General features: G+C 39.5%; 1 protein-coding gene across 1 annotated transcript in view; it reads left to right on the top strand.

Annotated features, from left to right (window-relative positions):
- The window catches only part of POLR3B (RNA polymerase III subunit B), a gene marked incomplete at its 5' end in the record, with an annotated part of 76,569 nt that overhangs the window by 19,913 nt on the left and 43,202 nt on the right, over window positions 1–13,454 (top strand). The window contains 6 exons of the mRNA XM_084261208.1: window positions 448–570; window positions 2,057–2,173; window positions 2,630–2,764; window positions 8,681–8,842; window positions 12,001–12,201; window positions 13,217–13,379. Of these exons, the coding sequence (XP_084117334.1) occupies window positions 448–570; window positions 2,057–2,173; window positions 2,630–2,764; window positions 8,681–8,842; window positions 12,001–12,201; window positions 13,217–13,379 (901 nt within the window). The remainder of the gene's footprint in view (window positions 1–447; window positions 571–2,056; window positions 2,174–2,629; window positions 2,765–8,680; window positions 8,843–12,000; window positions 12,202–13,216; window positions 13,380–13,454) is intronic.

Genomic DNA, 13,454 nt, shown 5'->3' with positions numbered 1-13,454 from the left:
TCTTCTAAATGCAGAGAACTGCAAAGGGGGTAAATTGTAAACGTTTCTCAAATGGGACGTGCTGCATCACAGTCAACTGAGTTTGCAAAATTGCTTGTGGTAAGAGACCATGTGTAATCCTTTAAGAAATTTCACCTTCCTTTATTTACTGTAGATTCTGACTTGGTTTTCATTCTTACACGCAGGGTTGTTATTATCTGGTACTTATTTTTTTTTAGGAAAACACCAAAGAGTGTGTGTGTGTGTTCCTGCTGCTTATCAAGATTTCCATTTAGTGTTCTTCCATAGCTGGAATATGTGCTGCCAGTGCCAGATGGCATAGTTTCTTAGAGAAGAACTATCTCTTGCTTAGTAGTAATGCAGACAAACAATACCAAATTAGCATAAGCAAATGTCAGTGAGTTAACATAAAGCCTGTGCTATTTCTGTCTTTTCTTCTCTTTCTAGGCCATGGGTGTTGAGAGTGACCAAGAGATTGTACAGATGATTGGCACAGAGGAACATGTGATGGCTGCATTTGCTCCTAGTCTGGAAGAATGCCAAAAAGCTCAGATTTTTACACAGATGCAGGTGTGTCTTTTCACATGGCCAGAGGCTGTAAAAATCTAAAGACCATGGGTATTGACCACTTTGCTGTGTCAGCATTCAACATGCATGTTGTGCTTGAGGCTTTTTGGTGTTATTTTAAGCTGAGGCTTTTAAGGGGGCATGACATGTCAAAAGTGAGGCTTTGCCTAACTGGAAAAAAAATATTTATAAATGCTTTGTTTTCAGAAGGCCAGGGTTATGCTTTAATGTAAGTGGCATGTAGTGATGCCCATAATATTAGGTGGGGTTTTTTGAGGATGATTCCCACTTTCTAAAAAGGAATTGCATGCCCCATTTTGCAAAAGCCCTATTTATGTGAACATGACCATTTCATCATGAGTAGATGGTTTCCTCCAATTCTAATCTCTTGTATAAAGCCCACAATAATAGCCACTCTCTGTCCTGCTAATGACTTGCCAGAGTTCTCTTAATTCATGTACTTTTTGAATTAGCCAGAATACAGGCTATTTTGCTGGCAGTATTTCCATCTGCTAGAAGAAGCTTTTGAAGATTAGTCTTATTTCTGCTATTTCATAGTAACATTATTGAATTTTTCCATGTATAAAACTGTGTGTTGTAAAGTGAACTTCTTTCTAGTTTTCATCTTCTGGGGCTGTTCAGGGTTAGAGTTCGTATGAAGGCCTTCCTGATTCAGTCAGGAGAGTCAAATTATGATACTGGAGGAACCTAGAGAGATGTGAAGCATCCAGGAAAGTAGGAAGCAAGAAATACAGAAGTTACTCTGTGCAAGAAATGTTACATGAAATGGAAGTGAGCTATGTGGGGAGGAAGGCAACAGGTAGAAAGGATAGTCTGTCATTTAGTGCGGAGGCGAACTCTTCAGCGTAGGGGGCATGGCTTCATTTCCAGACAGGAACTTCCTTTGTGGACCTCAGTAGTTTCTTTGACTCATCTGATGCTGAATTCTGCAGATGATTCAGTTTCTTGGACAACTAGTAAGAGTGGAATCCATTAATTATTGCAAGGTATTTTTGGAGGCAGATGAGGATGCCATACGATATTTATGCCTGTTAAGCAGCGAGTGCCACTTCACAGCTGAATATCCAAATGAAACTCAGCAAGTACAGGGAAAAAAATGGAGGTGAAAACTAAAGTTAAATAAACTGGATATCATTGGAATTTTTATAGTCCTCCTTCCTATATCTCTGTAATCCTCTTTCTTGTAATATTATAATAATCATACTCTTTCACCACTTCCCATTCCAAACATGACCAACATATGATAAACAGCACATTGTATATTAAATTATAATGAATTATGTCCATTTTCAAGTTTATTTCTTTTTAATTGGCATCACTAAAGTGTTTGGTGCTTTGCTTGGCATTGGTATCATCAGTGACCAGTGGGATTGCACTGATTGAAGAATCCATACAGATCTCCTTTTGTGTGAATGTTTGTATAGGTTATAATTCTCATATTAACTCAATGAATTCCCCCACTTGGCAGGCATTGAAGTACATTGGAAACAAAGTACGGAGGCAAAGGATGTGGGGAGGCCCAAAGAAAACAAAGATGGAAGAAGCACGAGAACTGCTAGCATCAACTATTCTGACCCATGTTCTTGTATGTAATGCTACTTTTTTTTTTAAACTAAAGTTCTGTGGTTATTTGTGGTGTGAGCTTTTTTTGGAATGGAATGATGTCTTTCAATGCTTTGTAGCTGAGATAAAGTAAATCATCCTCAAAATAAGGGGAAAGGTTTGGATTGTGTCAAAAGTAATTTGTATGTTTATGTGGGGCTGTACCATTGAGCTACTTATCATACAATGCATATTTTCTGCATAGCCAGGCAGTATCAGCTGTTAGTTCAGGACCTTATTCTCATGACCTATACCTTTATTCTGGTGTGTTTTCATTTACTATATGTTTCAGTGTCACTAATGTATGTTACTTGTAGCTGTTTTTAAAGAGGTAAAGTGCTTTTGTAACTCCTCAGTCAGATTACCCATTGACTCTAAATGGTTATGGAGTAAGAACTAAGGAACTGGTCCTGAAACATCAGTATTTTTTTGTTTACAGGTGAAGGAATTCAATTTTCGTGCCAAGTGCATATACACAGCAGTGATGGTGCGCAGAGTCATATTGGCTCAAGGAGAAAATAAAGTGGATGACAGAGACTACTATGGAAATAAACGTTTGGAGTTGGCAGGGCAGGTGAGGTTTTATTTCAGAGCGATGTGCTCTTTGAATTTTTGTTACTATTTTTAAAAGATGCAGAATAAGAAGCATCCCTGTATTCTCAAGTGAAGTGTTTTTCCACTCATTTCTGTTGGCTTTTCTGTGTTGATTTATAGTTATGCTTCCCTGATTGAGACTAATAAATTACATCCTCACTTACATATTGCCTCCTTATACCAGGCAAAAGGACAGAGCAGTGTAAATACAGCATCAGTTCTAGTTTCATTATCATACTGTTAGTGCCATGAAGGCAGCAGTAAGATCCATCTCCCAGTGTCCCCCTCTAGGTAACGGAGTAAAAGGATAAACTGGGGCCAAATCAGTACCTGCATGTCAGGCTCAGGCTGTCCTACTGTGGAGAACCCAGCTTGTGTAGCTCAAGCCTCCTGTTATTTGGAGAAGCCCGTAAGATTGTTGATTCATGCTACTCTAGAGGCTGGAAAGGCAATTGACAACAAATAAACAAAGTAAGCACTTTAAAGTTAACTTGAGCAACTAATAATAGTGGATTGCATGGTCTTCCCTGCTAGCAGAATTTTGGTGCCAGCTGTAGAAGCAGTAATAAAGGCCTGTGAAGGAGGGAAAGGTCTGGGGTGTCTGATTGGCACCACTCTCTTGGAGAGAGAGTGGCAGCTCACAGCTGTTGGCCAAACTGTGTTCTAAGAAGGAACTGCTTAGTTACCATGACATGTATTTTTTCCTTGTCATGTGTGGTTATTTCATTAACCAGTTTACATTAGGTTTGAACTTCTTTGCTGTGATCTGTATTGACTTAAGTTGGAGTTTTGGCAGCCAGTATCTCTGCGGGTTGTTGGTCAGGCATGAGAAATTCAGGCAAATGTATGTAATGCACCACACTGGAGAAACTATGTATCTCTGCTCCCTGCATCATTTGTATTGGGATTTCTGTTGTAGCCCAAGTAACAGCATCCATTCCTTTTTGTTTGTATCCAGTGGGAATTGTCATCTTCTTATGCTTTTAAAGATGTGTGCATATTGCCTCATAATCCTGTTCTACTTCCCATCCTGCTCTGTCCTTCATGCACATGGGTAAACACACACACACACAGAGCACACAATCATTTCAGAGTAAAAACATGTGCTTTTCTTCCTCATTTTTTGAAAAAACTTGTTAGGAAAAGAAATAAATCCTCATATGTTGACTGTTCATCAAATTTTTACTCTTGTGCTGAAGCAGAACATGTTTCTAAAGTGTGAGGAGTAGTAAGGAGCACATTAGTGTAATATTCTAAAAGGGAAAACATTTGAAACTGTAATGGATTCATTTGGTTAATGTTCCTGTGGTTCAGTATGACTGTAATTGGTAAAATTAATTGTTGTTTTGTCATCCTATTTATCTTATTTAACTGGATTGAAGTAGTAGTTTATTTCTTAATATTATTAGAGGCAGAAATTAGAGCAGGTAAAAGGTTTTCTACAAGCTGTAAGTGAAAGACCTCAGCTCACACAGATATTAACTAAAGTTGGTTTAAATTAACTGGGAAGAGGTTTTAAATGTTGAGGATTGTCACAGCTAAGTTGATATTGAAAAAGAAAATACACTGAGGAGAACTATTTGGGGTAGTTGTAGTACTTGATTAAGAGTAGTTCTGTTTTCCTTGTGATATTTTAAAAGCTCATTTCAAGCTGCACACTTGAGTTCCTCTCAACCACCTTATCGGTGTAATATTAATTTGATTGGATTACAGACTAAAAAGTGTAGAGATTCTTTGCAAGTTTCTAAATGTTTGTGTTTAGCTAAAGTTTGTGTGGATAAAATAGTTGATTTGGTTTGGTTTTGGTTGTGTTTTTTAATGCCAGTGTGTTTCTGGAATAAAAATCCTGTTGATTTAAAATTTGAATAAAGAATGGAAAAGAAAAGATTCCCGTGTGAGGAGAAAAACATAGTGGTCTAAACAATGTAAAGACATAAAAGGCATTGTGTTTATAAAAATGTGTGAAAACAATAGCTGCTAATTTCACACCCCATGGGACAAGAGAGTACGAAATGTGCTTTAGCTTTAGATAACAGAGTTGTATCCACTAGCCAAGCTGGTTTACAGAGCTTTCTCTTAGTCTTGCTGCCACTAGAGGCTCGGTAGGCCAGGTGCCAGCTGAGGTGTTAGCAAAACCTACCGATTTCAGGCTTAATCTTTTCACCTACCTTTTCTCTTTCCTTAATGTGTTCATTATTTGCTAAGCATTACTCTGTTCTTTGTCCTTTTTTTTTTCCCCTTTTTTTTTTTGTTTCTAATGCAGCTTGCTTTGTATGGGTGAGATATGGAACAGCACCAAAATCCGGCACCCTGGAAAGCAAGGGATTTCTACCCTGTGACAAAAGAATACCGCCTTGACTTCAGAGATTGCCTAATCCCAGCTGTTCTGATAATATAATTAAGGCTGCCTAATGTCTTTAATTTTGCAACCAGTTTGTGTGAAAGGGAGAATTTGGCACTCTAAAGGCTTAAACGCTAAATAGCAATCTCAAGGCGCCTAATTAGAATTCTCTGACATTAAGCTAATTGGTGAAACTGTATTTCAGCAGCTTAACTTCTTTATTAATTTTTCTTAGGATTTTCAATGAAAATCAATTGATGAGCTGTCAGTATTTTTTTTTCTTAAATATAATTTGCTCTTTAGTGCTCCTGTCTGAAGCAGGCTGAAAGGCCCTGGACTAACTATGAAATCCATTGAATATTATCACTGGCATTCCATCCTTTTTCTTTAATCACTTGCTCTTGACCTAAATAATGTGGTTATTGTGAGACTCTGCTTTGCCAGATAGAGCTCTTACAGACCGAGAGCCTGGGAGTGAAATTAGCAAAGTATGATGCTTTTCAGACTGGCAAATACTAACAAGTTGGTGTACTAGTAGGGTAACTTACTTTATTAGTTCAGAGAAGAAGGATGGCATGGATTTATAATCACTATCACATGTGAAATTAGGAGATGTTTTATATTCTATGAGCAAGAAATCAAATACAAAAAAGTATGCTGAGTAATTTTTTTTAAATGTTTTGTTAAGTATTTAAGTCCTGCTCAATTCTGTTGAGAACAAAGGTATACCATGACTGATTTCATAGAATTACAGAATGGTTTGGGTTGGAAGGGACCTCAAAGCCCATCTGGTTCCAACCACCCAGTCACAGGCAGGGACACTCTTCACTAGACCAGGTTGCCCAAAGCCCCATCCAGCCTGGCCTTGAACACTGCCAGGGAGGAGGCAGTCACAACTGCTGTGGGCAACCTGTGCCAGTGCCCCACTGCCCTCACAGAGAAGAATTTATTCCTCTTATCTAAATCTACTCTCCTTCAGTTGAAGGCCACTAGCCATTGTCCTATCACTCCATGCTCTTGCAAACAGTCCCTGTTCAGATTTCTTATAAGCCCCCTTTTGGTACTAGAATGCTGCTGTAAAGTCTCTCCAGAGCCTTCTCTTCTCCAGGCTGAACAAGCCCAACTCTGTCTTCGTGGGAGATGTGCTGCAGCCCTTCTCTGGACTTGCTCATATCAAGCCATTGACCACAACTCTTTGAGTGTGACCATCCAGCCAATATCTTATCCACTGAGTGGCTCATCCATCAAATCCATGTGTCAGTAATTTAGAAACAAGGATGTCATATGGGACAGTGTCAAATAGTTTGCATAGGTCCAGGTAGATGACATCAGTTGCTCTTCACTCTAATGACACTGTAACCCCCTTGTAGAAGGCCACCAAATTTGTCAGGTACAATTTGCCTTTAGTGAAGCCTTGCTGACCATCACCAATCACCTCCTTATTTTCCATGTGCCTCAGCACAGTTTACAGGAGCATCTACTTGATGATTTTGCTGGGCACAGAGGTGAGACTGACTGGCCTGTAGTTCCCCAGGCTTCCTTTCTAAAAATGTAGGCTATGTTTCTTTCCCTGTTTCCAGTCAATAGGGACATCACTGGACTGCCACAACTTCTCAAATATGATGGATCGTGGCTTAGCAACTTCATCTGACAGTTCCTTCAGGTCCCAAAGGTGCATCTCATCAGATCCCATGGACTTGTGCACCTTCACATTCCTTAGATGGTCTTGAACCTGATCTCCTACAGCGGGTGGTTCTTCATTCTCCCAGTCCCTGCCTTTGCCTTCTGTGACTTAGGTGGTGTAACTAGAGCACTGGCTGGTAGACTGAGGGAAGAACATCATTGATTACTTCAGCCTTCTCCATATCCCAGGTAACCAGGTCTCCTGTTTCATTCTGGGGAGGGCTCACATTTTTCCTAATCTTTTTATTACTGATGCAGCTATAGAAGCTCTTCTTGTTGCCTTTGTCCTGGGCCAGATGTAATTCTAGCAGGGCTTTAGCTTTCCTAACCTGATCCCTGGCTTCTCAGACAATTTCTGTGTATTCCTCACAGGCTACCTTCCCTTGCTCCCACCCTCCGTAGGCTTCCTTGTTGTGTTTGAGTTTGTCCAAGAGCTGCTTGTTCATCCATGTAGACTTCATGGTGGTTTTGCATGACTTCTTCTTTGTGGGGATGCATTGCTCCTGAGCTTGGAGGAGGTGATCCTTGAATACTAACCAGCTTTCTTGGGTCCCTCATTCCTCCATGGCTTTGTCCCACGGTACTCTACCAGGCAGGTCCCTGAAGAGGCTGTGTCTACTCTCCTGAAGTCCAGGGTAGTTTGTTTGCTGTGTGCCCTCCTCGCTGCTTTAAGGACCTTGCTACTCCACCGTTTCATGATCAGTGCAGCTAAGACTGCCCTTGAGCTTCATATTCCAAACCAGCCTCTCCTTAACAAGATCCAGCATGGCACCTCTCCTCATTAGGCACTCTGCCACTTGGAGAATGATGTTGTAATTGATGCATTTCAGGAACTCCCTGGATTGCTTATGCTCTTTTGTGTTGTCCCTCCAACAGATACCGGGGCCGCTTAAGTCCCCCGCCATGAGATTCAGGGTTTGTGAACATGAGGCTGCTCACATCTGTAGAGGGCCTTATCCACTCAGTCTCCCTGGCTGGATGGTCCTTAGCAGACCACTGCTATAATGTTCCTTGTCCCTGATTCCTCAGCTCTTGGTCAGGTCCTCATCCATCCCCAGACTGAGCTCCATGCACTCCAGCTAGTCACTTACACAGAAGGTGACACCCCCTTCTCCTCTCCCCTGCTTGTCCTTCTTTTGGACACAGTGTCCTTCCAGTTCAGCACTCCAGTCATGGTCTAGTTCTTATTTAACAAGACTCTCAGGCATCTTAGAACCGTGCACATTCCTTCTTTTACTTTTTCACTACTTTTGATATACGTCCCTCATAATCTATGTTTGGAGACTCCAGTGGGTTCTCCTTCTTAATATGCTTCTTAAAAAGATGGTTTTGTTTCTCATGGAAATGTGATTTAAATGGGTTGTGACATTGCCGGTGACTGGGTTTCTTTTGCTGGTCTTTATTGCAGTTATTCCAGCCAGTATTAAAAGAGAAGCTGATCTTGCCTCCAAGTCTTGTGTGTAATTTCAGGGTTGTGCATTTGGGGTATTAAATCTTAAAAAGAGTTTGTGACTTGAGGAAGGAAGAAGTAGATCAGATGGATTATAATGTAGCAGATTAGGGAAAAGAGTTAATGAATGGATAGCATAGAGATGTTTGGGTATACTAAAATACTGCGAAGGATGGATTAAAGCAAACCAAAAAGGGATATATTCATAGTCTTAGGTCATTATTCTACTTAATTTATATTGTGAGATGATGTGTCTAATACGGCATTTCAATTTAATGAGATAAAAAACTTCTGAGAAAAATATTTGAGAAACAGAGGGGATGTTTTATTTGTAACATGTGGTTCTTCCCTTCCCCCACCCACCCTTCTCAGGCCCAGAGAAGTACAATTTTTCCCTTAATCCAATTGTTTTGTATTTCCAGCTTCTTTCTCTTCTATTTGAAGATTTGTTCAAAAAATTTAACTCTGAACTGAAAAAAATCGCTGACCAGGTAATTCCCAAGCAACGTGCAGCTCAGTTTGATGTAGTGAAGCACATGCGTCAGGACCAGATCACCAACGGCATGGTCAATGCCATCTCCACGGTGAGTGTTTTTGTTGTCATTCTAGGATGAAAGTTTGTCCACTGCAATGAATGATACAGATGTGTAAGTGTTGTTCTGATGACTCTACTGCCTTTAGTCATAGAAGTAAATCTATAGAACATTCTTTATAGATTAAAATTGCAAATCTGGCCTGGGTGGAGCTTTTGGGAATTCAATTTTTTGGAATCAGCAAACCACTTTTCATTTCACCACTTATTTCACAGTGATATTTTGGTGTTTGTGAAGGAATGGTAGAAGCAAGCAAATTTGAAGTAAGCAATGTGCTTGTAGTTATCCAACTAGCTGTCTTCTAGGTTCTACTTTACTATGCAGCTCATGGTATTTTTTATTGTCTGGATTTAGCTAGGGTCAGGTTACATCATATGTCCAAAAGGTGGTTGAAAAACAGCAGGAAAACATCATGAACAGAAGACAACAGGGGTGGGAGGGGTGTGTAGGCAAAAAAAAAAAGAAAAAAAGAAAGCTGAATTCTGAGCTCTTTGGTGCTTTTTTCTTCACATGAAGTTGCTATGTTTGAGCACAGCATATTTCTATGAGCAAAGCATATTCGTATGAGCAAATTTGAAGCATAGAAATTGCTTCAAAATTTCTGGGCTAATTATATTGAACTGTTAACAGAGAAAACTGCTAGATGTCATATTAATGCAAAAAACCCTACCACAGTTAACCCTTTTTTGTCTTTTACCTCCCACATCTGCAAAGAGCAGTTTGTGAGATGGTTTCTGAAATCTAGTTACTAGCTTGTAAATTACTTTGAAATCTGTGACTTTTAAAGAAATTAGATTAGCCTAAATATTTTAGTAGCTGGTGGTAAGAATTGTGCAAGTTAATTTTTAGTCTTTGGAACTCTTGAGAGGGCTTTACTGCCTAGCCTGAAACTGAGGTTTTTCTTCAGTTCTTGTAAACAAAATTAACTTCACAAATTGCATCCAAAACCACCAACAGTCTGTTACTTACAGATCCCAGTGTTGAAGCTTATCACTATTTAATTTTGAGTGCCCCAAATGTAGTTAAATCTCTACAGTGCACGTAACCAAAACAATTGACAGATTTGTTTCTGTAAATGCTAGTGCTTTCTTCTAGCTGGTGCCAGTTTTTCCATTTGGACTGACAGAGATAAATCTGCAAACTATTCAGTAAATATTGTAAAGTCTTCCTTCTTCCACTATCTTTTGGACTTTTTTTTTGCTGCCATATAAGCAGTTAAACACCATCTGCTCTTAAGCATTGAAAATAATTTCTCAGGAACAATGCCCAGTGTGTACTATTCAAGAGATTAAGCAAATACCATAAAAATCATTCTTGGAAGCAACAATCTCCAATCTCACCAGAATGCTTGGATGATAGTCTCAAAGAGCATGAAATAACTCTGCAAATTCATAATTACACCAGTAGCATGCAGAAGAATTCGTAGCACTGCTGCATCAGCTGTGCTCTGGTGGTCAGGGGTGTTTGCTATAGGTCTTGTTTTAACCCAGGAAATGACTGAGAGCGCGCAGGTCAGGCAGTAACACCACACGCCTAACAGACATTTCAGTGTCTGCAGAAACATCTGATGCCACTGAGGGAGCAACTTTTGAAGGAGTCAGTCTGTCACCTCCAAAGAACAAAGAATTTTTCATATTATTTCCACAGGCAGCATTTTTGCCTCCCTTTTCCTCCAGTCTTTGAGATTTTGGAGTCTGCTGGGCAGTAAAGAAGAAACCCCATGCTAGTGTAGACTGCAGATGCAGTAATTTCTAGTGTGAGGAAAAACTACTCACTTGTATTCTTCCACTTATATTCTGGTAACTCTCAGCCCTTAAAGAATGGAATGGCCAGTAAGTGAACCCTTCCTGAGAAGGTTGAGCAAGTGGACAGGTTTCTTTTGACTGACTTGCCATTGAACATTCCCAGTTTCTGTAACAGGGGAAAACGGGGGTTCTGCAGACTTACTTGACAGTCCGTTTAGGGGAAGCAAATAGCAAACTCATTGGGATAGGTAGTGGTTCCTTGCTATTCGTCACAAAATGGGACTGTGCTATTAATGTATAAAGAAAGAAGCAAAGCAAATCACCCTCTAAAAGGATTGCAGTGTAGTACAGGATGCGAGCTTCAAATTATTCATTAGCATTGGTGAGCTGAGTTTATCAAAGAGATTACAGGAAGGAGCAGAAGGCAGTCCTTGGGAAAGCATTACCTTGGAGATCTTCGTGGCTTTTGCACTGACCAGTAACATGGTGGCTGCAGTAAACACCAGTAATTGGGACAGAAACTTGCTGTATCTGCTGATTCAGCTGCTGGGAACTGTATCTGGCGTAGATGCCATGAAGTTAAAAATTGTGCACCAAATTTCAAGATCTTTCAATACAGATTATTCAGTTTGCTTGGCGTGGAAACATAATTTTGTCCTAGAACATTCTCTGAACTCCTCTGTTCTCCTAATTAAAACCATAAGTGATACTGCCTATGACAGTCCTGAAACGTGAAACCTCTGACATGTGCTTGGATCTTGCATTTCATATTTGGAATAATCCTACCAGAGGAGTTGGATAGGCCCAACCCACCCCCCTTCTTCTGTGAGAAGAGACATCAGTGAGTCTCTTTCCTCTGGATTCTAAAACCAAAGGGCTTTAAGAACGTACAGATGGCTTTGATGTCAGACTTCTCCAGCATAAAAGTCTGTTTCCTACAAAAATAACAAATTATGAGAAAGGCAGAACTGAATGTTTGTAAGATCTATTGTAAAAGTACATTTCTCTTAAAATACTTTTTAAAAAATACTCAAATCTATAAAGGGAGAACAGAAAATAATGTAATATAGCTAAATTTGGGTTATTAACTTACCTATGAGGGGCAGATGCTGAAGAAACTCTGTGTGAATGAATATATAATAGCAAAGTAGCCTCTTCTCTGAAAGAACTTTGTTAAAACTTTGTTGAAACTTTGTTTCAACTTTTTTTAATACTTAAATGGGTATGTTATAACTAGTAGCTTATATCCAGATAGGGAGTTAGAAAGTGGTTTTATATAAATGGGCAACAATTGCTGTGCAAAGCTCCTCAGATTGCATTCTGTCTAGATATTGAGAAAAAAGACGTGTACTGTTGAGACAGGGATGCGCTGCGGTAACTTACTTGAAATACTTTATTCTCCAGGGAAATTGGTCTCTGAAGAGATTCAAAATGGACCGCCAAGGCGTGACACAAGTACTGTCCCGCTTGTCATACATATCCGCCCTGGGCATGATGACTAGAATCTCTTCTCAGTTTGAAAAGACAAGGAAAGTGAGCGGTCCTCGGTCACTGCAACCATCTCAGTGGGGTATGCTCTGCCCATCTGACACTCCTGAAGGAGAGGTGAGGAACATCTGGTTTGCTTTCAGTATTTCTTCTCCTGAGGAATGGGGGCACTGATTATTTTCAAGCAGAGCATTCTCCATCAGAGGAAGAATTCTGATGAGGAGGCTTCTGGAGAGATAAATTATCCTTGCCTTGGTAACACATTCTGTGTCTTCTCTCATCCATCTGTTTATATCCTAGTCCTCCTTACTGTATTGCCTTTTTTCTCCTACCTGAGAACTGGCTGGAAACTTTCAGAAATCGTTTGGCTGTATAAGACTGACATGAGGCCTTCCATCTTTGCAGCACAGCTACTTGCTTTGTTTTGATCAGGGCAGAGAGAGAGGAGTGCTAAGCTCTTAAATACCTTTGTTCTGTAATGTTCTATTTTGAAGTTACAGTGTCAACCCACAATTTTTATGGAAAATGTTTTATTATTACAGAAACAGCTTTAGCCTTTAGCTTGAGGAAGAAAACCACCCTTACATGTTTTACTTTAAAGACATCATCCATGTATTTCAACCCAACAATTGATGCTGACTGGTTTTTTTCTTTTTTCCCCAAAATAGAAAGTACTGGAGAAACTGAAATTTCTGTCCTAAATATGTAGTCAATATGAGCTAGTCTCATTAAGCAGCTGAAGTGAAATTGCACTATGTAAGATACTTGGATATTTTTCCTTTTAAAATGTTAAAATGTGTATTAGAATACACAGAATATATGCTAAACTGATTTTGTATTTCCATTATGCTTCTAAGTAGCTGTTACTTTGAAGAGGGTGACACTGGGTTAAACATGGTCGTGTAACTCAAGAACTTCATCACTTTTACTTTTTACTAGTTTGTAAATGCTAAAACATTACATCTCAGTTTGGTACAGAACATTCTTCCTTTCTACCCCCCTAATTTTCAGTGTAGTTAATTTTAGGGTTTTTTGTTGCTCATAAGTACAGTTTTGGAAGGAAAAGATATGTATAGTATTAATACTTTGGAATAAAATATATGTTGGTTTTTGGTTTCTTTTTTTATTTTAGGCTTGTGGTTTGGTTAAAAACCTTGCCCTCATGACTCACATCACTACGGATATGGAAGATGGCCCGATTATTAAATTAGCCAGTAATCTTGGAGTTGAAGATGTCAACTTGCTCTGTGGTGAAGAACTTTCATACCCAAATGTGTTCCTTGTTTTCCTTAATGGTATGTAACTTTTCATCAGTCTGACTCTGATTTGTTGCTGATGGGGAGTTAGGCTTCGGAAACCCTCCCAACAGT

This window comes from Gallinula chloropus (assembly GCF_964237585.1).
Source record: "Gallinula chloropus genome assembly, chromosome: 1".
Classification (NCBI taxonomy): domain Eukaryota; kingdom Metazoa; phylum Chordata; class Aves; order Gruiformes; family Rallidae; genus Gallinula; species Gallinula chloropus.
This window is presented reverse-complemented; position numbering and strand designations above follow the sequence as displayed.